We start from the raw sequence: 24,689 nt of genomic DNA on the forward strand, positions 1-24,689 counted from the left end.
TCTCCTTTAAATTCTCTTCACTACAAGATCAGCCTGCAGGTTGAGATTTACAGTGCAGCACAAGCCTTTTAGGCAGTCAGCCTTCAATGAACAGACTTACAGGAGTTTGTTTGTCAGCATTTAAATAAGGGCAATGGTTTGCATTGGAATGCATGGGCTGAAGTGAGGCATAGTAGACTGTTTATGCCTACAGTTGGCTATAAGCCCAGGATAAGCTTTTTAGGTCAGAGTAGGCTGTTCTAAAGTGGGGTAGAATGAAGGGCACAACAGCCATCTGATGTTACAAATTAGCAGTTCCTTACTAAAAATGTAATCATTTCTCTTATTCTGTCAGAATAGTCACTGCTAGACCATGGGGTAGGTAGACGAGGTTTAGTGAACCCACCTTATATTGGTACATACTTGGTAGCCAAATTCAGATTCCAAATGTTGTGTTAACTCAGCTGTGTCTGGAGATCTGCCTAGACAGATCTCCTAATTCAAACACCACAAAGCTGTTACCCAGGACCACCATCATCTAAACCTTTGGTGTTTGAAAGGCTGGTCACAGCTCGGCAAGGCACCCACCTCACAAGATCCATTCCAAGCAAGGCTTCAGATTCAGAAGCTGGTTCTCTAGTCACGATGGCTTCATTAGCTACACAGACTCCGTGCTCGTTAGCTCCCATTTCTGCCCCCCAAAGCCAGGAGGGCCTGCTCAGCACAACAGCATGAGTCTTCGGCACCTGATCAATCTCAATATATGTGCACTGCAGAGAGAGCAGGAAGAGAAAAAGCAAAACAATTGCAAGCACTTTATCTAATGCTTCAATGTACAGATAGGACACGTTATTTTTTAAAAAGTCCATGTCTTGCTTATGAGATGGGAATTTTTTTAAACATTTCACTGTCATGTTTGAACTTTTACATCCTTATATTGCAAAGGTCTGGGAAAACACATCTTTCTTGATAGTTGCAGGCTTCAAAGAGTCAAGCAGAACTCAAGTGCTAGAATCAGTGGAAAGCAGCAGTAGACAGACTGTACTTTCCAGTAAAGAAACACAGATTATGTTTGTACATAGTAACAACATCAAACCATTCCACCATCTCACCAAAGCACAATCTCCAGTACTTCATTAAGTACATGGTGTAACAATGGTAACTGGACAAAGTACATTAGGAGGCTTCTCCCTCTGCCTTGCTGCCTCCCGTGCAGCTGCTACCAGGACTGAGACTGCTGGTAGGGGGGGGAAAAAAAAAAAAAAAAAAATATCAAGACTTGAAGAGATTTAGTGGAATGCTTTGATGAACAGTCACAAGAAATAAAAAACCCCAGACATTGTTTTTGCTTAAACCTGACATTTCTGCTATTTAAAATGGTCTACTGTAATCAGAGGTTTGTGGATGTATTCTGACAAGTCAAAAATACAAAGGCAGGCTGCAGAGGAGTCATTGAAACTGCAAGAAAGAAAGAAATTATATGTTATCTTTCAAATATTCTTACTTTTCTCTTGCTCTAGGACTTAAAAACAAGCACTGTTTTCCCAGACAGCATGGAAGAGAGCTTGATCCCTCATTAGATCATTGGCTTGTACAAGCCAAAGGAACGGGCTTTACATTTTGCTACTGAGGTCATGGTAAGTTCTTCAAGGATCTAACTCCACAGAATTTTCTTTTGAAGAAACTGAAGCTTTCTGTGGTATTTACGAAACAGTTCTTAGTGTCCAACATTCCTCTCGTAACATCTTCCTTGCAGGAAGTAATCTGCAACATTTTTCTGGAGGAATATTTGGTCAGCGAGCAGGATGAGCAGAATAGACTTGGAAACTGAAAGTTATTTGCCATGAAAATAAATGCTGTGTCTACATTAAAGGCTAAAGCCAAATGAATCAGTCCAAGATTATTAGCGGTAAGAAATTATTTTTTTCCTAACCTGTCTTTCCCCCTCTAAGGATTACACAGCATGATCATCTTGAGTCTCCAGTCTTGAGCAATGATTTCTACAGTGCTAGTTAGTCTAGCATGCAATGAAAATGTATAACAGACCGTCTTTAACTAGAAATGACATTTTTAGAGTCCTTCACTCTGACCATGCAAGGACACAAGAAATGAGCTTTCCACCTTCATTAGGAATCATGTGCGAACAGGTCAAACTGTCATCTTTCTATAAAACCAGGCAAATTATAGGTGAAGTAAGATGATTTCTCATGAAGGACACATGATAAAAAAAGGGAGCAGTAGGGAACTCATTCATTCTAAGGAATTAAAAATAAAGTAGGAAAATGCTTCGCTTTTCCCTTCTACTGTGTGCTTAATTTTGATTTTTGGCTTAGGCAATAAGACCCCATCAGGGACTTATCTGCTGTATTTGTTGGAGAAAATCCCTAATATTTGACCAAGCTGTTCGACCAAATCACTGATACAGTGATTCTGCAGAGGCAGATTCCTCATCTATTGAGGTGCAATGACATCTGGCACTGGCCAGGAGCTAAGATCTGACTAATAAAAACACTTTATACAGTTCACCCTTTGTTTTGTTTTCTAACCAAGCCACGTCAGAGCAGACATTTCTTAGCAAGACTCCCCCTTCTCCATCTGAGCTGTCAGAAAGCAAATATCATTTTTGACATTCTGTGCAAATTTTTTTCAGAGCTTTAGGTCAGTGCTGTTTGGATAAGCACTTAATGCATGTGTGTGAGTGAACAGAGAATAACTGTATTTCCTGGATGTGCAAAGGAGAAGCTGCTGCTGCTGCAGCAGCAAAAGGCGAAGCACCTTCCAACGTTACATGTGAAGACGTGACCAGAGCAGCTGTCAGGAGACAGGTCTGCAGCCAGGCAGACACCAAGCCCTGCACAGCACAAGTCTTGGCTCCCTGCCTCTCACAGGTACTCAACTATCTGGATCCATCCTGCAGTCAGCCTGGACACAAACCTTCTCAATTCTGCAGCAGAAAGCAAAACCTAGATGCAGTGTGAAGGAGACTCAGTACTTGATAAACCCCCACTTGCACAGCATTCCCTGGCTGAATAGCCCTATTATACAAGCTTGCTTACACTGACACTTTGATTTTCTAGAAGGAAAAATGATGAAAACACTCTGAAAAGTGATAGTTAGGCTAAAAAAAATGCTGACTGCATTTTCTCTGCAAAACATATTCTGGCTATCCTTGCTACCAAACACTTATTACTTGGGGCCTCATTCCAAAATCAAGCATTTCCAGAGCTGCTATTCACTATAAAGATTTCGTTGTCAACGGCAGCAGTTGAGAAAGGGGAAAGAGGAAATTTTTTGCTCCTGCTTGAAAGATCCAGAGCATTCTGGGGAAAAAAAAAAAAAGTGCTTTTGCTTTCTAACTATGCAATCAGAGGCCAGAAAACATCCAGAGGTCTCTCTATGCACCTCAGACTACAGCTGCCACCTTCTCTATTGCTTCTTTACATTCTCCAACCTAACAAGTGAACATGGACCATATTTTCACATGGTTATTTTCAGCTTCAATACAGTAACTCACATGCATAGACAATGTTCAAGCTTTATTTAAATAAATTGCCTTAGAAGACCAAAGTAACAGAAAACCATTCCAATCTGATAGTAGCTCACAGGCCTGGTAAAGCTACCACTGACTTGATTATCATTCAACAATCCTTTGCCATGGTTATTGATAACGATGAAGAAATCTTGATGAGATTTTACCTTCCCATTAGAATTATTTATTCCAGTAAGCAGAAAAGTAGGCACTCAATAGGACTGATTTATTAAGGCCATAGGTTATTAATTTTAAACATAAACCTCTTGCTCTTCATAACACACACACACACTTAACATCAGAAAACTCTTTTCCAGTTAAAATAACATCCTCATACAGAAAACAGAGTAACTGGGCTATCCACCTGTAACCAAGACGTATCAATCTTAAAGGTAGGTCAACTAAATCCAGTCATTGAATTTGCATTGCTACCTGTTCCACAGAAATCAGAATGTATGTTTATGACAGCTCAGACATAGAAGGAAATAGTGGGGGAAAGACAATACCATCCACCAAAAAAACTCAGTGGCCACTAGATCTCAAGAGACAAGGGCTCAGATGATGACAAGATTTCAAAAGCAAGCAAAACCCACAAAACTCTCTGTCTCCTCTCCTGCACCCCACTGATCTGGCAAATCCCTCCAGCACAACAGCATAGCAGCCTGTTCTACCAAGAGCCGTGCCAAACCAGGCAATGACAAATAAAATAGACATAAGGCAGTGCTGAGATTCTGCTCGCTACTGATCCTGTCTTTAAAATTCCTGAAGCATCCAGCCTCAGCATTTCCTAACACTAACATTTTTCTTTTGAGTATGAATGCTAAAAAAAGAATACTGATACATTTGGTGGCAAAGGCTGCGAGTGAGTGGTGTCAGGCTCCATTGATTTGCCAGAACTCAGCCCTGAAAGCAGCATAACTGGCACCATGCCCTGTGACAGTAAATTCCCATCAGGAAATATAAAAGGAAAGAACATAGATTTCACATACAAGAGAGGGAGCCAACAACTTTAAAGAGAATTGAGCAGGCTGGAAACTAATGACGTTTCTTTTATTTCACTTACAGCATCAAGAAAAGAATCTTATCAAGACAGTTCTAAGTATAGCACAAAGCACAAATGTACCTCCCACCCTAGCTAGGGCATGCAGCTATGTTGGAGGTATTCCAAAACCAGACACGACAGTCATAAGCACAAGAGATTTCTTCTTTCATTAATGAAAAGAAACTATTGTGCAGCCTCTACTGTAGTCAAGTCATTATGAAATATCAATGAAATCACATAGGCTTCAGCCCTGGATAACAAATGCAATAGTCAGGGAATGCTTTAGAAAGAAATTATATTTGAAGAAGGGCCATAAGATTCTAGATTACAGAAGAGATTCCCCCACACCACCCCCTCATCATATCTGGGCTCTAACTTGGCATTAACTCTTTGCTTAACTGCTTCAAGCACTGTCATAGCACATATTTGAAAATGGGCAAAATATCTGTACTACTGTGGTAACTTGAGAAGTTGTACCATGGCTGCTTTTAACCCCTTCTAAATGAGAGGATGGCAAAAAATGTGATGAGGCAGTCTCACAGACTGCTGCCTCTCTGTCCATCAATACGAGACTGACAGCCTGGTTGGAACTGTCTGGAGAAGCAATTGCACAGGTGACAAGGGCTACCTGAGTCCTCTCACCATGGTGGAGGACTGGAAAGCTAGAACATGGTTGTTCAAGAAAGCACTTCAGACCATCTCCTGTGGATCTGTCTAGTAGAATGTGTTTTACAGATAATTCTTCTGCTGCTTAGGAACAAATGCAATAGAGCTCAAAGGAGCGGAAATAAACATTCTCTGAAAAGTATGAAAGCAGTAGCACGCAATACAGAAGATATGGCAAGCTGATGCTGTACCACTGCTTGCTTATGCACTAAGCAGCACTAAGTATACAGTGAAAGACACCTGGACAACTTTACAACACCCATTAAGCAGGGTCATGGTATCTTCTATGAGCAGCAGAGAGGACAACTGTGCACCAGGATAAATCTAGCCTAGGTACATCTCCAGTAGTCAGCCCTAGTTCTGGCAGTCCCGTACTCAAACCAGAATGGTGAACAGAAGTCTCTCCAGTGGTAGGATGAACCCTCAGGTGGCTGGCTTTCAAAAGTACACTATGCTATCAATAGTACTTGTATCCCTATGTTGTAGCCAGATATAAGCAGCAGCATTACTAAGTATACGCATACAGAACAAAACCAATTTCTGCCACAGGAGAATGCTGCTTCTTCATATGAAGAACAGGCTTTTTTCCATAGTGCACTTTACATGAGCTTCTGTATTTGCATATTGTTCCTAGCTGTTTCTATTCATTGAAACCAATAACTGTAAAATTCGAATCTGTATGCCACTGATCTCTAGCAGTGTCATTTATCTTGAAGACCAAGGATGATAAGATTTTATTCTAGAAATCAATTAGAGAAGCTAGAAAAAGCCAAACAGTTCCCCTGTCAAAAAGCAGAACTACTCATCCTCTGACCTACTCTATCAAGCCACAAAGGAGATTCAGGCATGTGAGCCACAGTATGGAGATGTGCTCAACAAAATGAAATATAAAATTCTTTAAACAAATGAAATATCACAAAGTGCAGCAAGGCACCCAAGGCTGAGAACACTCTCTGGAGACACTATATGTCAGAGTTGACTTGGCAGTCAAGAATTCACCTCTTGTTTTTTAAGTTACAAATCAAGCAGTCTCCCAGGTGATGAGCAAAAGTAAAACTGAAATTCAATTTTTTTAAATGGTAAGAATCAGGTTTCAAAGAAGTTACAAAAACCCCATCATGGAGATATCCTTGGAACTCCCAGATATCCTAGGACAGATTTCTTTGCTTGGTCACTTTGAAATGCCTGCTCATACATCTGTTTTGTCACAAGTAAACAGCTTGGGTCAAGACAGGACAGCTTGCAGTTTTTTGCCCCACATAATTCCACACTCTCCCTCCTTTTCCTCTCTGTTCCAACTGAAAAAAAAAAAAAGAAAAAAAGAAAAAAAAAAAGAAAAGAGATTAAGGAAAAAAATAGTTCAAGCTAACCAGGTTCGTTTTGGTAGCAGAAGGAACAAACAAACAGTAGTCCTGCAGTGAAAACAGAGGCTCTGAGAGGGCAGAAACATCCAGGAGATTATGGCTTCTACCTCTAAACTGCTGCTGGCTCGTGCATTGTGTTGGAAAGCAAAGTCAAACACATTTGTTCTGCAATGGAGCAGAACAGAGAAAAAGCTCACACTAGCCAGGCAATAAACTCTGTTGAAGGCAGAAACCACTTTCTCTCTTTATTAGTTGCTGTCTGCCTGCAGAGTGCCTCTCCTCCATCTCTGTGCAAAGTCTAAAGGTCAACTTAAACAAGGTGGCTTGAGGTGAGCCATCGGACTGCCCCATCATGAGACAGGCTGCTTACACAGCCAGGTATCAGGTCTCAGTTGAGAGGCAAGAAAAAGCAACTTCCTAAACTATCTCAGAATTGCAAGCCTTTAGACTACAACCTTTTTTATCTACATAGAGTAAACGAAAAGTTTCATCATGGGCACAAACACTAGTGTTTCATCAAGGTTTCCTGCCAGTCAGCACTTACCCATGGAGTGGGAGTGCCCAGGTCCCAGCTCCCAGCTGCAGTAAAATGACTGTAAGTTTGGCACTGTCAGTCTAATCTGGAGGCTTCCCAGAGAGCAAGTTGTCAGCAGATTCAGCTACCGCTTGGCTTCTCTTACCAGCTCCCAAACATCTTAGCCCCAGATATAATGCAGATGACCCAAACCACAGGCATAAGAAGGAATCAAAATACACCAGAACTAAACTGCATCACTGGCATAATGCCTGGCGATTGCGTTACAAATACCAGAATGAAGATACCTCCAGGTAATACAAAGCCAATTTTAATACAGTCAAAGTCTACCTTCCAAGCTTTATAGGTATCTTGCAAAACCAGAGAGCCCTCAGTTCGATCCAGACGAATTTTTGTGCCTGCAGTGCCCAGACCAATGCACAGCAAAAAATCTTACCACTCCTCTCAAAACTCAGAGCAGGAGGAGGTGGGGCAGTATCTTTAAAAAAAAAAAAAAAGGAAAAAAAAAAAGAGAGAGAAAAACAAACAAGAAAAACAACTAAGGCATAACTGTGGCACAAAGTTTTAGAGAACACAAAATTCCTCCTACCCCACAGAGGGCTGGCTTTAAGCCCAGAAGAGTGTTTAATACTAACATATTAGAAAAATTGTGCACATTCCATAATTTGATAGACTTTGTTGTAGACCATCCTTTCTGTTTTCCCCCTTTCACTTTTCCCTTCATAAGAAGTTGCATGCGATTAAGATAAAAGAGCTTTTACAGCTCTACACTGAAGCAAGCAACCATGACTATTTTCAAATCACAGAAAACAGATCAAATTAGAAGAAATGGAGGCTGATTTGAAAAAAAAAATCCACCTGGAAATCTATCTTAAAAATAAGACAGAGAAGCTTGCATCTTAAAACTCATTTGACAAGAATTCTCACTAACACATGAAAAATTCTTAAAATCCACAGTGGGGGGGGAAAAGAACACACTTTTAGTAGAGGAATTCAAAAAAGAACCCTATTTATGCTTAAGGCAGCAGTATTTCCCTTGCACGCACAAGCTTATGAGACTGACCACTACAACAAGGAGGAGATGCTGATTAGCATCTGCCGCTGCAAAATTACAATGCAAGACAAGGACAAACTTTAGAGAAAGTTGTCACACAGAGAACAGACCTTTATGAAAAGCCCCATTGTTCAGGGTCTTGGGAACCTGCTGACACAGAGGGAAGGAATTATGTTGATGAGTTAGCTGCAGGGTTACTTGTCTGGTAGATTGAACCACAAAGATCAAGCTCCAAATGGCTTGCAGTATTTGCTGAATTCCCTTGTTTAAGGCCCTGCCACAAACTAGCTGATAGCTATATAGCACAGCCTGCCTGATTCCTGTAGGGCGATAATCTACCTGAACTTCTGCACCATTTTTGGCAACACTGTGCATTACCACATTTGCACAAGCACCACAGAACATAGTAGGATACAGACTTTCTGAGAGAGTCTTATAAAACAACCCATGTCGTTAGTGTGTTGAAAATCACCTCTTAACAGAAGTTTGGAATGTGAGTGACAGTCACACAGGAGTAATCAAAATTGGATACACACTGGATTACGTTACCTGCAAAGAATACATTATAAAGAAAAGCAAGTCCACCATCACTGCCCAGTGAAGGTAACAAATCATGTATCTAATATAAGAAACCAATGCAAATGTACAATACGGAATGGAGAGAAAAGCTGTTTGTTTGGCAAAAAAAGAAACACCACTAGAATGATAAAATGGAATATTTAGTCTCAGGCACAAAGGATTACTGACTTAGAAAAGCAGTAGCATGAAATTGGTGAACCATATTTTTCTATTTGCAAAATATCATACGTTTAATTTTCTCAGACCTCTTTAGTTAGTTTTCTAAAATGCAACAGAAGGAAAGCTGTAGCAAAAAAAACCCCACCTAACGATAACTGAACTGTTGGCATTTTCCACAACTTTTAAAGAAAAAAGTAATAACCCTGAATATGTCAAAGGCTACATCTAGAAGCTTTGACATTCCTCTTCACTCCCCCTATTACCTAAACATCTCTGATAACTCAGTAAGTTTGCTTAAAAGGTGGATATCGTGTTGCATGCCTGCTACTTTAAAAACACAAAGCAGATGAACTCAAGCCCTTCCTTAAAGCTTTTATTAACTTTTAGAGGTACCACTAACAGTTCACAAGGAATCAACACAATTTGCTCAAGCTCTGCCTTTAGGTAAGTACGCATTTGTTGTAAAACAAGAGTAGTCTTAGACACATCCCTACAGTAGGAGAAATACATACAATTCAGCTTATTAGCAAAAACGGAAGATCTTACTTCTCTTCTTCTATCCCAGAGAGTTAGCATGTTCGAAATTGCAAACTTCTTATTCACTAGTGTCTTTAAGTTCATAAAACATGAAAATCTAGAAGCAAATTTAGCAGCCTAAAACATGGATTGTAGAGATTTTATTGATTCAGTTAATCTTTCACAATTCTCATAGAAAAGGGTCTTATTATGATACTTTTTAAAGACCTTTGAAGTGGCCAGTTTGTAAAGAAAATGTTTTAAAAGCGTTGTTTCTAACGAGAATTATTCTAGAACATTGATATTTTCTAGACTTGTCTGAACACATGCTCTCTCTCTCTGGAGATGGAAAAAAACCCTTGAACTTTAAAGAAAAACTAACAACTAAATCTATGGTTAGGTCTGTCCAAAGGAGAGCAGATAAAGGGCTGTGAGAAGCTGCCAGACAGCCTTAAGACCCAAAAAACCAATTATCTTGTTTTAACCAGCTTAGTGCCGAGTGTGACAAAGATACAGTGATAAGTGATTGCTTGCACTACACCCAAAGTAACTGAAGATGTTTTTATTGTGGGCTGGGAGGAAAGAGGAAGAATTTCAGTAAACATCTAAACATCTGGAGCCTGTATGTTTCTGTACACCACTGTAGTTGTAAAACCTCAGGCTAGCTAATGAAGAGTTATGCAGTAGCACAGACTAGCAGAAACCAAAGTGCCCATCTAATTAGGGCTTAAGCCTCTCAGCCCACTCCAATCCCTTGTCTAAAAGTGCACCTTCACCACATTGCAACAAACTTTAATTCAAAAAAAAAAAGATTCAGCATTTAAAGGGCAGGCTTGCAGATACTGGTTAGCAGAATAAATCTACAAACTGTAGTGTGCTACGCAAAGGGACTGTGCTCCCTGCTTCCAGAAGGACTGGCAAAAGAGACCAATTTATTACTGAATTCTACAAAAGGCATTAAACTGGTTAATCATGGGATGGGAGAGGGATCATAATAGATTATATATGGCTTAATTATACCCTTGAACAAATTAGAACAATCTTATAAAAGAATAAGATACAAGGCAAAGAGACCAAAAGAATCAACTGCTCTAATATTAAGTTCTTACAAAGTATTCTCCTTTCAGGACACAAACACTCCAGAGCAGCTTTTGGAAGTTCTTCTTCCACAATAACAGAACTTTTTTTTTTTTTTTTTCATTTCCAGTTCTATGAATAGAAGCTTATTTAAAAAAACCCCACCTGCTCTTAAGTTTTCTTCTTGTCTTATTGTCACACTTGCATTCTGTATACTAGTACAGGTCTACAACAGTGCTCCCAATACAGCATTGCAACTGTCAGCAATTAGTGGTTTTGGACAGGGGAAGAGCACTTCTTTATACCCAAGATTAAACCATTTAATAATGTATGAGTTGTACCAGATATTGGTAGCAACAGGAATCAAGAGAACATTAACCGTTAGGAAGAACAGCAACAAATCCTCCAAAACGTCGAAATTGTCCTACTTAAAAGACAGAATTAAAACCAGCACTGGCCTTAGGATCTCTTCTGGAGAAGCGACAATTATATCTATAAAGGACCAGCCTGGTGCAGAACATCTAGTGTCCTCAGCCTTCTGCACAGCCACAGGGACAGGAGGAAGCTGAATGCAGGGAACCTCACAGCTCCTGCTTTACAGTTCCCAGCCAGAGCAAGAAACTGTGGACTCTAAAAGCTCCTGACAGTGCAGATCAGGCTCTCTGTCCTCTGCTAAAAAGGCTATCCCCACCAGCCCTTGTCTTTCCTTCTGCTGTCTCACACTCTTCATTCTACCTTTGCTGCACACTTTCCCTTCTTCCTGTCTTCTTGTTTCACTTGTCCCCTTGTTTCACCCTTCCACATCTCCTTATCCTTTCATTTGTCCTGTCATTCAAGTGAAGCTGCAGTTAACAGACTATAACTAAAGTTACTTCCAGCAGGGTTCCTTTCAACCTGCATCCATGGCATCAACATCTAGCTTCAGGACTCCACATCCGGCCTGGATTCAGAGAGAAGCCACAGCACTGAAAACTGACCATGATGCAGGTGCCTCAGCTGCAGAACATGTCATCAAAGCCAACTGTAGGTACAAGAGCTATGCTTGGCTTACAAAGCTTATGCTCTTGCTTTCCTCATCTCACATTCCCTTATTAAAGCACAAGTTCTTTGAGGCAGAGATTTCTGGGTACCTGTTTTGCAACATGCCTAGCATAGTCAGGCCCCCCTACAACTGTCAACAACCATGAATGAAAACAATTCATATGGCAAATGACAAACCCTGAAAAATTGCTTCTAGTTCCAGTTAGCCAGGATATTTTTCCCTTAAAAGGAAAACGAAAGTGACAGGCTACACAGTGCGGGAATCCGAGATGTGAACAGTTCAGCCTGTCTGCTGGAGAAAGTACAGATCACAGATTTTTTTTCTCAATTAAACAAAAAAGTTACATTCTGAGTTTCACTTTTAGAACTTTCGAAAATCTTGTCTCCTCTCTGCTCAAGAAATATTTGAGTGAGGGGAACAAGAACTCTACAATCTGACAAGAAAACAAGACAGCATTCATTACTTCCAATAATTGTTATTTCTCACAGTTTGAATGTAACAATTCACCCTTACCTCAACTTTGCTTCCCGGTTCATGATCTGCGGCAGCAAAGTAGACCACTTCCTGCACTTCATCCCTTGGCCGTGCAGAGTTCTTTCCAAACACCACCAGGCCATCTTTAGAACATGGAGGAAAGGCTACAAAACAGTAACTTGGGGGAGCTGCAGCCATCCTGGAAAGAAGGAGTAAAAAAAAATAGAAGCAGGGTTTGCTGAACTCCTGATTGTGTGCATTAGACAATCATTCAGTCTACCGCTATTTGTTGTAGCTAAGAGACAATGCATTCCCACTATCAGTTGATTGTGCAGTGATAATGGAAGAACAGGTCAGCTTACCTGGATTTAATAAAAAGAATTACAATCATTTTCAGACATTTTTCACCCAAGCCTTGTGAGGCCATAAAGAAGAGGAATAAAGGCAAGATGACTGTACCTTTATGACTCTACTTAGTCCCCACAGAAAGGAAAAAAAATATATATTCTGCACCAGAGTTGTTCGGGAACATATGACCTAGATGTATTCTGCTGACTCAGACAAGTGCAGAGACAGAATAATTTTAAATCATTTACTCTCTCTGCTCCCATGCAGTTTAAAATCTTTCAAAAGGAAAGAGAAAACATGTCTGAGGGATTTCAAAGTGAAGACAATGGTGTAACTAGAAACAGAACAAAGATAGATACAATTATATAAAAAACTGTCCATCAATTTATCTACTCAGATTAGAGGGAGACTGAAGCACTAATTGCACTTTATTTCCTCTGTGGTTTGTCTGCATTGCTGCTCTTGCTTAAAGTTAATTGATTGCAGTTTATTTGTTTATGCAGGCTAATGTGAATAGTCTTTAAAGTAAGTGTTTGCAATGACGATATATTAATAAAAAATGTAAACGGTTTCAGGACTATGACACTACTATAGGTGGTCTTCTGTACATGCCATATCTGACATTTTTCCCACCATTCAGAGAAACTTCTGTCACATACACCTACGAAAGAAAAAGGAAGTTTATTGCTTCTTAAAATAGCACTCAACACAAATGTTTGAGATTTCTTCATAGATCTTATTGTTGCATCACAAATTCCAGCCCCACAAATGAACAAATATGTTCCCTTTCTCCCTTCATGATATCCTGAAAACCTAAAAATATCTGCACACATTTGGACTCCTTAGAAACAACCACTACAATCAAAAGTTTTCCCTCAAAAGCTGCTAGTTTATTTGAAAGACAATGCTGTGGGTGGGGGGGTGTGCAAGGCTGGTTTTGATCATTAACTTGGACATCTTTCAAACCATTCAAATTTGACTTTTTATTTTTTTTTTAAAGCAGTACCATTTGAGCACACGCTTCTCACACAATAGCAGGCTTTGAATATTAAACCAAAGAAAGAATGCCTTTTGGATAAAGGCTATAACCCATAAAGTGATAATTGTTTGTGAAGAAAATCCTTAAGGGTTTGCCTATAGATTATGAACAGGTCACACTGATGCTCGACCTTGCAAAAAAACTTCAAGAGAACGTGTATTAAAGGTGTCCTCTACCAACAAAATGTGCAGTGATGAATTGTCTAGGGAACTCATACGACCTTTTAATTTAGGCAAGATTATACACAAGAATAATCAGCCAGTTGAGTTGTGTATGCCTTAGGAAACAAACCAACCCCTTTATACAAGCCCGGGTTTGACCAGTGAGAAAGGTGTAAGCTGGAATGACTTCAGCTGATAAAATACACCCAGCAGAGGACACCTACCTGCAGACTTGCATATTGTGCCAGTAAGTCTCTGTACATTACTGGTTCTAGATGAGTGTTTTGCAGACAGACACCAAGACAAAGCCCCACTTCAATTGCCAATTATCACTTGCAAGTCACGAGAGCATTAGTGATTAAACTGAAATACACCATGCAGAGCATTGCCCAAGCTTCATCACTAATGAAACCATTTAGTATTTTGTTATGAATTATTCTGACTACGTACATTTATTTTGCCTTGTTGGTGATGTCAACATAACTGCTTTCCAGCACCCTAAGAGTTCATATCTACCTTCGGGTAAGTCATCATTTAGTGCTCTAAATTTGTCTTCTGATGCCTTGCCAGACCAGCCAAAATCTTGAATAACTTGTAAGCTTACTGTGGATCTCAGTGTTCAAAATAAATATTTTCTTTATCCTAAACACAAACTAAATGGATTTATTTAAAATACATAAGGCAGCAGAAAGATCCTAGACATCCAACAGCCTAGAAAGAAAGGTTGAAGTGATACACAGTACTAATTTCTTCACATCAAGTTCTTCAACTTGCATACCAAACATATTGACAGGTGGGCTTAAAAAGATGGGAAGGAATGCTTCAGCACTGTGCTACTGAATGAATCGAGAGGTACGTGAGGCAGACTTTTACATACCTACAGACTGAGTCTTAAGTCCTCCTTGGAACAAAGCAGGCTCATTTGTATTTGTGAGGTTTTTGATTCTTCCCTTTAAATATATCAACAGCTACTGAACGAAAAACAAATTGCCATTTTGGTACCACTTTTAAAACATGAAAGTGTGAGTAAACTACTCAATAACTAGAGTTCACTTGAACACACACTGTATTTTATACAGGGGGGTATATAACAGTTCAACACTGCAAGCTGAACGTTACAAGCTTGTGCTGAAAACATGATTCTTGTGAGAATTGGCACGGGGATTGTAAATTGCATTTCTAGAGAAGGAAGCTAGCTAGCAGTCTACTACAGTTTAAATCTACTTAGTTTGCTAGGTAGTAATTTTTCCTAGAACCTTATTTGGTTCATTTTAAATATGGCAAGGATGGCATTTTCTCAGATACACCCACAACCTATGTTTGTTCAGAACACCACTGAACTTTGTCTTCCTCCATCATGTAACTAAAGCAGTCTGTTAACAGCTGCCTAAGCAGGACTTTTCTACTTGACTACTTCATTTTCCTTTTTTCTTGATTCAACTTCAGGTTGTCCTCATTCTCATTTTCACGCATTTGCCACCTCTTTGCCCTCTCACTAGATACCATCCTGACTCTACACCATACAGCATCTATGGGAGGAACAGAATACTCCTCCTTCACAGTATCTCTGACACATCGCATTAACTTACAAAACCACCTACTGTTAATCCCTAGTCTTTTTTTTTTTTCCCCACAAATCATCTGCTCCTTCAATGACAGGCAATCCTGAAAACCTTAGAAAACACTGGAAATGACTGCAAATACATCTCAAGGAACACCTTGTTGCACATTCACAGCCAGTTTTTTACCATGGAGCACATTAGCATACAGGCCTGATTTTCTCAACAGATCATACCTCACACCTACATTTTGGTGTAGACAGAGGTAAACCTACACTGTATGTCAACAGGCCCTAGATTTCATTGCAGAATGTTACACTTATGGATGGGCCACCACAAGTTAAGAAAAACAGAGACCATACAGCCTGTTATAGGCTATACCCAAAACCACTCAGGCTATGAAAGCACTAGAAATAGACAAAAAGCTGTACGTCATGCTATGCCACTACATAATAACTGCTGCAGTTTTGTGCAGTTAACAGGCATCACACTTGGGTGACCTAGAATCACGGTGGGCACAAAGACTGGAAAAGCTGTTCTAAGCAACAGTCACAAGGTAATATACTCCACTTGCTATCTTTTTATTTGACAAAAATGTTCTACAGCACAGATGCAATATTGCATATGGTCATATTTTTTACAGAGTCTCCTGGTTACTATGGTACTCAGCTTAATTTGTGTTCTGACACTATGAAAAAGCTTTGTTTAACAAGTTCCTTTATTAAGATCTTCTCTCATTGTGATAAATTTCATGTAGAGACTGTCAAACCAAATTAATTCTATGAACAAATCACCATTACAGTCAATGGTAAAACAGATGAGCTCTTAAGTACTTTGATGCAGAAAGAAAGGAATAACATCTACCGTGCAATGTCTGGCTCCAAACATCACAATGTGAAGCAAAAGGTATGACAATTTTCAGGCTTTATAGACACGTCTGAACATCCCTATACTCCTGAAATAGAGTGAACAAGTTGTTGCCTACCTCCACCTCAAGAAAATGAACCCATAAATCTTGACATACATAAAAAAGCGATCTTGAGGTTGAAAATATCAAGATGCGGAACATTTCACTCTACAGTATTTTCCATTTCACAGTATGAGGATCTTACACATAACGTGTGTTAAGAAGGGCCATGAATTCTAATTGGAACAACGTGCACTATTCACGTCAAAATTTGTCCACTATCAGACTTTCAAGGGTCGTCAACGAGGACTAAAACTGCTATTCTTTAAGTCTATATATAAAGGTTGTGACAATCTAATGAAAGCTTCATTTAGATGTCATTTTTCACTTATAAAAGAAAGGAATAGACAAGTAATACTGTTATAGGAACTGGCACATGGGACAGATTGCAGTATCCCATCCTCCTCTCACGAACACACGACTGTCAGAGACTGAAGCCACGCTCCTAGGAAAACAGGGCCAGGCATCAATTATTCAAGTGTGTCTCGGAGCCTTGCTCCTGACTCAGGAAAACTGAATTAGCGATGTACCCACAACAAAGCACTCCGAGCTTTGCAAGTCAGAGTCCAAACTAGAGAAAGGAAGATTTTGATACTGACTTGCTCAAGACTTGTTGTTGTTGTTTTCCAGAATAACCCTGTACTGCTTCTCTGAAAGCTGCGATTTGGTACTGAAATAATCCTTTCTAAATTTCAAGAATTTGACTGCTACAATAAAATTACTTCTCAGAAAGATAACTTCAGCCTCCCATATCAAATAGATAAACTCTTTTCAAGTCAACTTATTTTCCTTGTTTGTGAAAATACCTTGAAGACATTAAGCACAAAGTAATTATAAGTTTTACAGAGTTACAAACTACATGAAAGCTGGGTTGCCATCAGTAGCTTTCATAGCTGCTATGTGTTATTTATTTAAAAAAATACTAAAAGCAAAAATCCAATATTATGAACTATTAGGTTTTGAAGCTCTTCTAATAACTTATTGTTCAAGCAATTCCAAAGCTTATTTCTAAAACTGTAAAACTGCTTTTGGCAATAGCAAGTTCTTTTCTGTCTTTCATTTCAATTGGAAAACCAAACAATAGGCTTATAATGAAAGTGCAGCACTCACTAGGAAGCAGTGGGCAATAAAAAAGGATTAGTGTGAGAAAACAGGGTCCAAAAATGGGTTTGTCTTGAAATTTAACTCATGCTTAGTGAACTGAACCAATATTTGCGCTTCGCACTTTTAAAATTGCTGCTAACTCAACGCCCTGCAACTTTTTCTCTAGAAAAGTTAAAGATGCCCCTAAAGTAACATGCAAAACCCCTTTGGTTTTAATATAAGCTTGGTTAGCTGAGGTTTCTGAAATGTCAATTAAGATTTATTGTTAATGTTAATTAAGATTTACACCAAATGAAAAAATTCTGAAGTAGCTATGCCTATGTGTAGAGCTCCTCCTTTCCTGACAAGGCACCATTTTGGACCTGTTAAGTGATGCACATGTACAAACAGTCCTGCCCTTAATACTCTGCAAAATTTTTGTTTTCTGCACCAATACAGCCTCTTGCCTAAAAATTTAATAATACCCAATCACCATCACGTAAAGCAATACCAGACCAGTAAAAGACATTACGTGAGATGTCAGCTACCACCATTACAGCTCCTCTTCATAAGAAATCAACACTTAAGTAGCCGTTAAGGAAGAAAAGTTCAGTGAGACCAAGTCGGCAGCACTGACAACAGAAAAGCATTCACCTCATGTTACTATGAGCAGAATTTACCTGTAAAATTTGCCTTATATTGATATGATTTGATTCATGATTTTGGCAAAACTTCAGCTTGATCAAGTCAAACCTTCACCTAGAAGCATAATTGCTGCATTCATTCCTCAGCATAGCTATGCTAGGAAGTCTTCCAGGATGTATGGAACCATGAAAACACTTTGCTTTCATTCAGCTTAGTGAGGTTGCATAGATACATCACACAAACTCATCTTTCAAATGTTTTCTAAGTTTGTCTTCAATAGTTTTGTTGGTGTAACTGTTGAGCTTTCTGAAACAACGACATAACCAAAGTGTTGTACAAGCAAAAGTCTAAAGCTCTCCTAACTCTCAGTTTTTCAAGCCCATCTGTGATTGTCCTAGATAACCTATAGTTAATGCTGGTGACAATCAACATCATGTTTTCAAAACGTGTTGGTGTCCACAAAACCAAGGGTGGGAGGGTTAACACTGAGGTTTCATCTCAAACATCCACAGCAGTTTGCTCAGAACACTAGTGTTACTGATCATATAGCCTAATTTTTCCACCCTCACTTGCATGGTTTCTTCAAATTAAAGCTGATCTGGAACAGGTGCTTCGAGTACTAGAAACAGAGAGGCTGCTAAATTCCTTGCTGGTATGTTCTGAGTGCATCCTGGCGATTAGGAGGGCAAGGAAGCTGGTGAGGGGTCTAGAGCACAAGTCTGATGAGGAGCAGCTGAGGGAACTGGGGCTGTTCAGCCTGGAGAAAAGGAGGCTGAGGGGAGACCTTATCGCTCCCTACAGCTACCTGAAAGGAGGTTGTACCACGGAGGGTGTTGGTCTCTTCTCCCAAGTAGCAAGTGATAGGACAAGAGGAAATGGCCCCAAGTTGTGTCAGGGGAGGTTCAGATTGGATGTTAGGAAAAATTTCTTCACAGAAAGGGTTGTCAGGCATTGGAAGAGGCTGTCCAGAGAAGTGGTGGAGTCACCATCCCTGGAGGTGTTTAAAAGACGCATAGGTGAGGTTCTTAGGGACATGGGTTAGTGCTAGAGTTAGGTTAGGTTAATGGTTGGACTCAATGATCCTGAGGGTGTCTTCCAACCAAAATGATTCTATGATGACAGCATTTTCTTTAATATTTATATTACAAAAGAGATTTGAGCTGTTTTTGAAGTCCAGAGAGCACATTAAACCTTTTTACAAAAACACTCAACTTGTTTCTCTGTATTAAAGGATGACTGTTCCTCACTATATTTTTGGCTTTTACAAAACAGAAACCCAGCTGTGCTAATACTTCTGAACTATTTCAATAATGCTTAAAGAATTCAATAAATCTGTTTTCATTGCTACCAGAAAGGCTAAGTGACCTAACCTGCAAGAAACATTTACAATGAAAAACAGGGCATCTGAACAAGGATCCTCAGATTTGGATCAAGACTGTGTCAGTAAGAAGGGAAAAATATATCGAACAGGACACACATCATTTATTCTTAACTCTTCCATATTTTTAATGTGGCAGGTGAAAGGTCAGATACAACTATGAAAACTTTGTTCAGGGTTTAGTTGTTGGGTTTGACCCTGTATTTTAACTTTCAAATTAAGATGTTTCCTGTGCCTGAAACAATCTTGTATTTCCATTTACAAATCAAGCTTCATGTCTTATGCACATAGAGACATGTGATCTCTGCATCCTGCAGAAAAGCAATGTTTCCAAAAACAGAAATGAAAAGCATAATTCATTCAGCTGCAGGCACAGAACAAAGACAGCAAACTGAAAGGCACAATAATATATTGTTCCCATCTTAGGAAACACTGAAAGGTTATTTTTTTTAATTGACAATTTGGACAGTTTTAATGTACGACTTATCAGGAGAGGGGAAGGTTGCATTTATTAAGAATTTAGAAAGCAGAGACTGTTCCTGAATAGAAAGCACAAAACCATGTCAGACCTCCATGTCTCTACAGTTTGGACATTTCATTATTAGACCTTACTCAAGCTGTTTGACTCTTTCCTTACCACCAATGGATGATGATACCAATTTACCACTTGAAGGTGCCACACTCAACTTTGATTGACTCTGTCCGTCTAAGTTGTGTCTGAGCAGACATCTAATAGGAGTTATCAACAGCTGAAACTTAGCAAGCCATACTCAACTCTTCTCTCTCTCCTTTTTTCTGTGTATTAACAACATGCTGAAAATTTCTTAAGAATTTGCTCAAAATGAGCAACATCTCAAATTTCTATTCAGAGATTTGGGATGGATGGTCATTTTCTCCAGTAAATTTACTTTTATTTTTGAATTACAAGAAGTAGCAATTCCCTACATAGGCATCAAATCAAGTTGTACTTCAAAGCTTTCCTAAGCAGTACACCCTCTTTGGTCACTTAACAGAGCAAATGCATAATAGGCCTGGAAGGAACCGAAAATATTTCTGCTGCTGTATGTGGGAAAATTTGGAATATTCTTGGCAACAGCTGCCAGATTTCTTAAGACTGTCTAACAAATTAGATACTGGCCATCAAATGAGCAGGGTAAAACTCTTCTGCATTTAAAGTCCTAACAAATGGTAAGATATCAGCCGTTAAAAAAGTTTACAGTCCCTTGACCCATTGGTTCTATTTTTATTGTCTAATACATCCTTGTCCAACCTTTCAAAGTACGCATCTTTGAAAAGAAGATAGGATCTTATTTTATGCCTCAAGTAATCTGAACTATGTTAATGAAAACATAGCTCTATTGGGGAAAAAAAAAAAAAAAATCAGGGTCAGTCATCCAGAAGACAACAGATTTCAACCTCATTTCCATCACAGGCTGTGCATACAGGGCAAATTCTTTATTTATACAGACTTTTCACTGAGTGGATGTCACTGCACTTAATTAAGTCTCCAAGCAGCGACAGAACTCTATTCCTTTTATAGCTGCAATACCAGCCTGCAGTCTAAGTGATTTTTCTAACACTCACTCTCCATTTTGTACAGGAGCACCTGCTTTTCCTGCTTCTGTCACTGAGGCAGAGAACCTTGTCGGGAGCTGCTGGCATTTAAAGCATCTTTGTACAACACACAGCTTCATAATGAAAAGTTGCAAACTGCTGCATAATACTTAACCATGCAGCTTTTCCTCCTTGCAAAGAGCCAGCACAATCCAGTTTGGCGGTTCAGTTGGGTCTTGACTGTCCACCTCCACATACAACCAGCTAATGCACCCTGACTGGTAGTCATTTCAAGTTAGCAACATGATTATGTTAGCAAGGGGTAAAACAAAAAGCAAAGTATCTCATTGGAAATCTCTGTTTAGTTTAAAATATTACTTAAACCAACAGCAAATGTAGCAATACTAGCAACAGAGTTTTGTAAACGTCAGGATGTAACACAACATAGTGTGGCAGAAACCAGCAATTCGGGTACCTCACAGGGAGGCAGGTGTGTAGGTAGCAATTCTGTGCAATTCCTCAATCTGCTTAATTTAGAGAAAGAGAAGGCCAATACACTATAGGAACAATGTCCATCTCCACAACTCTTCAAGTCCATAATAAATAAAGAAATTCTTTCTGGAGGCTTCTAGCATAAACTAGTACACTTTCCCACACGCAAGCTTCATAAAGCATCCATGGCTGACAACTTTTGAAGAGGAGGGTAGAAAGCCACATTCAGTACCCTTGACCAAAAAATACCAAATGCAGTAAGAGTAAACAAATGGAGCTTAAGATATGCCCTATTTTACTAGGAAAAAACGTCACAAATGTCTTCCAAAAAAGGGAGTTACCATAAAAAACTCAAACTCTAAGCATCAGAAATACTTTTCTGGGGCAGACAAAGCCTACTCACATCAATACACAACTTCCATCCCCATTTGCCTCCATACAATACCTGTCTTTTTAGACTGTCTATATATGCTCTGGGATCTAAACTGGTTGGTAAAATTCACAGCACTATAAATGTTTTACATTAACTTCAGTCTTGATTCACCTCAAAGCAGTGGAAGTCGTGTGTTCACAGAGATCAACTTCCTAAATATGTATGACTGGGGATTTGAGATTTCTTTTTGTTTGGCTGGAGGCATTAGGGTGCATATTACAAACAAACCAGCATGCTTAGAGATTCTTTAAATCCCTAATTCTATAACAGCTTTAGACCAATAGTTGAAACGGTAATAGTCTACAACCAATGAGTCACTCACTCCACTTCCCACGAATTCATGTATCTTCTAAACTACTGAGTAAATTTAGCATACACAGATAGTTTGCATCACAGAATTTACCAGGTGTACTGCCGCACAAGCACTTCTCTTGGATTACTAAAGTTTCATATCTTACAGGTATGGATGGCTTTACTCAGTTCTAAGGATATTTTTCACAGGGACAGATTTATACATATGTGCACTCATAGGATCTGGGCACTAACAAAGGTGTCTTCTGTTTGAGATGCTGGTTTAATTTTTTTTTTTTTTTTTTTGCCTCTAATTACCAGTACTGGAGAAAATGTATTAAAAAAAAAAGAAGTAGGTTAATCATAGCCTCTAGTATTATTACAGTAGCACAAACAGAGATCTCAGGTTTGCAGACTCTTGCAGGAGGGTATGTCTTCTCATCAACCTGCTCAAGTAAATGAAACCATCACGTATCTACCTGAGCGTAACAGTATGCTTAGAAACGCACATGAAGGCACCTAGATTTCAAGGTGACTAGACGAAAAGGCACCTTCAGAAAAAAAATTTTAAAAATGAGGGTACACAACCCACACCGGGTTCTTAAAGAGCAGAAGGGAAAGCAGCGGCTAATACAATACAGGGAACAGCCAGGGAGGACAGAGATCGGGGAGCCTTGCTTCAAACTGGAAGGCACAGCGGGGACGGCGTCTGCCGATGCCAGCCCCGAGCACCAAGTCCCCCCCCGGCCCCGGGCTCCCCACCCGCACCACCGGGGCCCAGCTCCCGCCGGGCTCGCCGGCCCCGCGGGCCGGGGGAGGCCTGCGGGGCAGCCATGTTCCGCGGTGCCCGCAGCCCCCGCCCAGGGCGGCGCGGTGCCTCCCGCCGCCGCGGGAGCAGGTGCGCGGAGGCGCCGGGGGACAGCGCGGCCGGGGCACAGCGCCCGCACCGACTCCGGGAAACCGGCTCTGTGCCACCCTCCTCGCCGACCCCCTCTCTCCCTCCCTTTCTCCCTCCCTCACCGCTGCCCGCTGTTAACGGGGCGAGCCCCGCCGGGCAGGTTGCTGCCCGCAGCCCCCGTACCCTTCCCCTCCCCGCCGCGCAGTACCGCACCAGCCTGGCCCCGGGGAGATGCCGCCCTGCCGCGCAGCGTTACCGGCGCCGTTACCGCACCTCAGCGCCTCCCGCTCCGCTCAGCCCGGCGGCGGCGGCCCCTGCCGGTGGGAGCAGGCGCGGCGCACGCAGCCGCTGCCGAACCGCTCCGCGCGGCGAGTCCCGGCCGGTGCGGCGGCGGAGGGCGCGGCGGTGCTGCGGCTCCCGCCACGCGTGGATCAGCGGCTCCCGCCACGCGTGGATCAGCGCCTCGGCCGGCCCCAGTGCCCCCCACTCCGGCCCTCTGGGACCGCCCGCTCCCGGCGGTTCACAGCGGAGCTGGCTGGCTGCCCTGTTGGCACGACGCCTTCTCTCAGAGCCGTTCCGGCCCTTGCCCGGAGTCTTCCCGACACACTTTGTCAGCGGGGACACCGGTCCTGGCTCCTGGTAGCCGCCCTCAGCCCTCAGGGCGAGAGGTGGTGGCCGCCGGTGCCTTTCCAGCGCAGAGCCACAGAGATGATGAAGGGAGTGGAGCATCTCCCTCATGAGGAAAGGCTGAGGGAGCTGGGGCTCTTTAGCTTGGAGAAGAGGAGACTGAGGGGTGACCTCATTAATGTTTATAAATATGTAAAGGGTGAGTGTCACGAGGATGGAGCCAGGCTCTTCTCGGTGACAACCAATGATAGGACAAGGGGTAATGGGTGCAAACTGGAACACACGGGGTTCCACTTAAATATGAGAAGAAACTTCTTCACAGTGAGGGTGACAGAGCCTGGAACAGGCTGCCCAGGGAGGTTGTGGATTCTCCTTCTCTGGAGACATTCAAACCCGCCTGGACGCCTTCCTGTGTAACCTCATCTGGGTGTTCCTGCTCCGGCAGAAGGATTGGACTGGATGATCTTTCGAGGTCCTTTCCAATCCCCAGCATTCTGTGATTCTTACGTGGGTGTGTGTACCCCCAAAGGCCACACCGAGGCAGAGGCCACTAATGCATGAGGATGTGAAAAGCGCCAAGAAGAGCTGTCCATGTTCCCCACGCGTGGTGGAGAGTGGTGTGTGTGTCATCCCTCCACCCCTTTTGGAGACCAATAAATGCTCCCCGCACTTGAAGTGTTGGAAGTGAAGGGGCTCATGTGTTCGGTTTTAGTTATATAGTTGGATGGATAACTTGAGTTCCTCTGTCTCACACACAGGACAAGTCTAGAAAGTGAATCAGGTAATTTAAAATGTGGCTGCCTCATTAACCAGTCAAACCACCAGATAAGGAGTCCACCAGATTTTGCAAAGCTGAGAGGATGACCTCGCGATCAGGGTCTTCTCCACTGGCTGCGTGCGAAGCATCACGGCGGCTGCTGCGCCTCCAGTGACTGAACCCCTGGGGACCTCTCAGCTCTTTGGGTGCAAGAGCACCAGCACCGCGTGGCACCGACTGTCCCTCTCAGCCCCCGTGTATAGCACAGCGTGCCTTGGCCATGCTCTGTTTGCCAAACCCACCCAAATGGGGCTGTCTCATGCATTATCCTCAACACGCAACCTGCGCCTCCACAGAGAGCTGAAAATCATTCCACTGCTAGGTGTGACCATGCAGGTGCATGGCTACCCAGTTAAACAGCTCTGGTTTGGGAAAACAAAC

At 41.3% G+C, this 24,689-nt stretch overlaps 1 protein-coding gene across 2 annotated transcripts in view; it reads right to left on the reverse strand.

The window, feature by feature from the left end:
- The window catches only part of SCRN1 (secernin 1), a 37,688-nt gene extending 14,470 nt beyond the window's left edge, over positions 1–23,218 (reverse strand). Inside the window, exons 1-3 of one of the 2 annotated variants that reach the window (XM_065628885.1) lie at positions 23,138–23,218; positions 12,056–12,215; positions 568–749 (exon numbers count right to left, since the gene is read on the reverse strand). In XM_065628885.1, the coding sequence (XP_065484957.1) occupies positions 568–749; positions 12,056–12,214 (341 nt within the window). In that variant the 5' untranslated portion in view covers position 12,215; positions 23,138–23,218. The other variant, XM_065628887.1, reaches the window with a different exon arrangement.
- Positions 23,219–24,689: the final 1,471 nt, after the last annotated feature.

The sequence above is a fragment of the Caloenas nicobarica genome, chromosome 2, assembly GCF_036013445.1.
Source record: "Caloenas nicobarica isolate bCalNic1 chromosome 2, bCalNic1.hap1, whole genome shotgun sequence".
Lineage (NCBI taxonomy): Eukaryota > Metazoa > Chordata > Aves > Columbiformes > Columbidae > Caloenas > Caloenas nicobarica.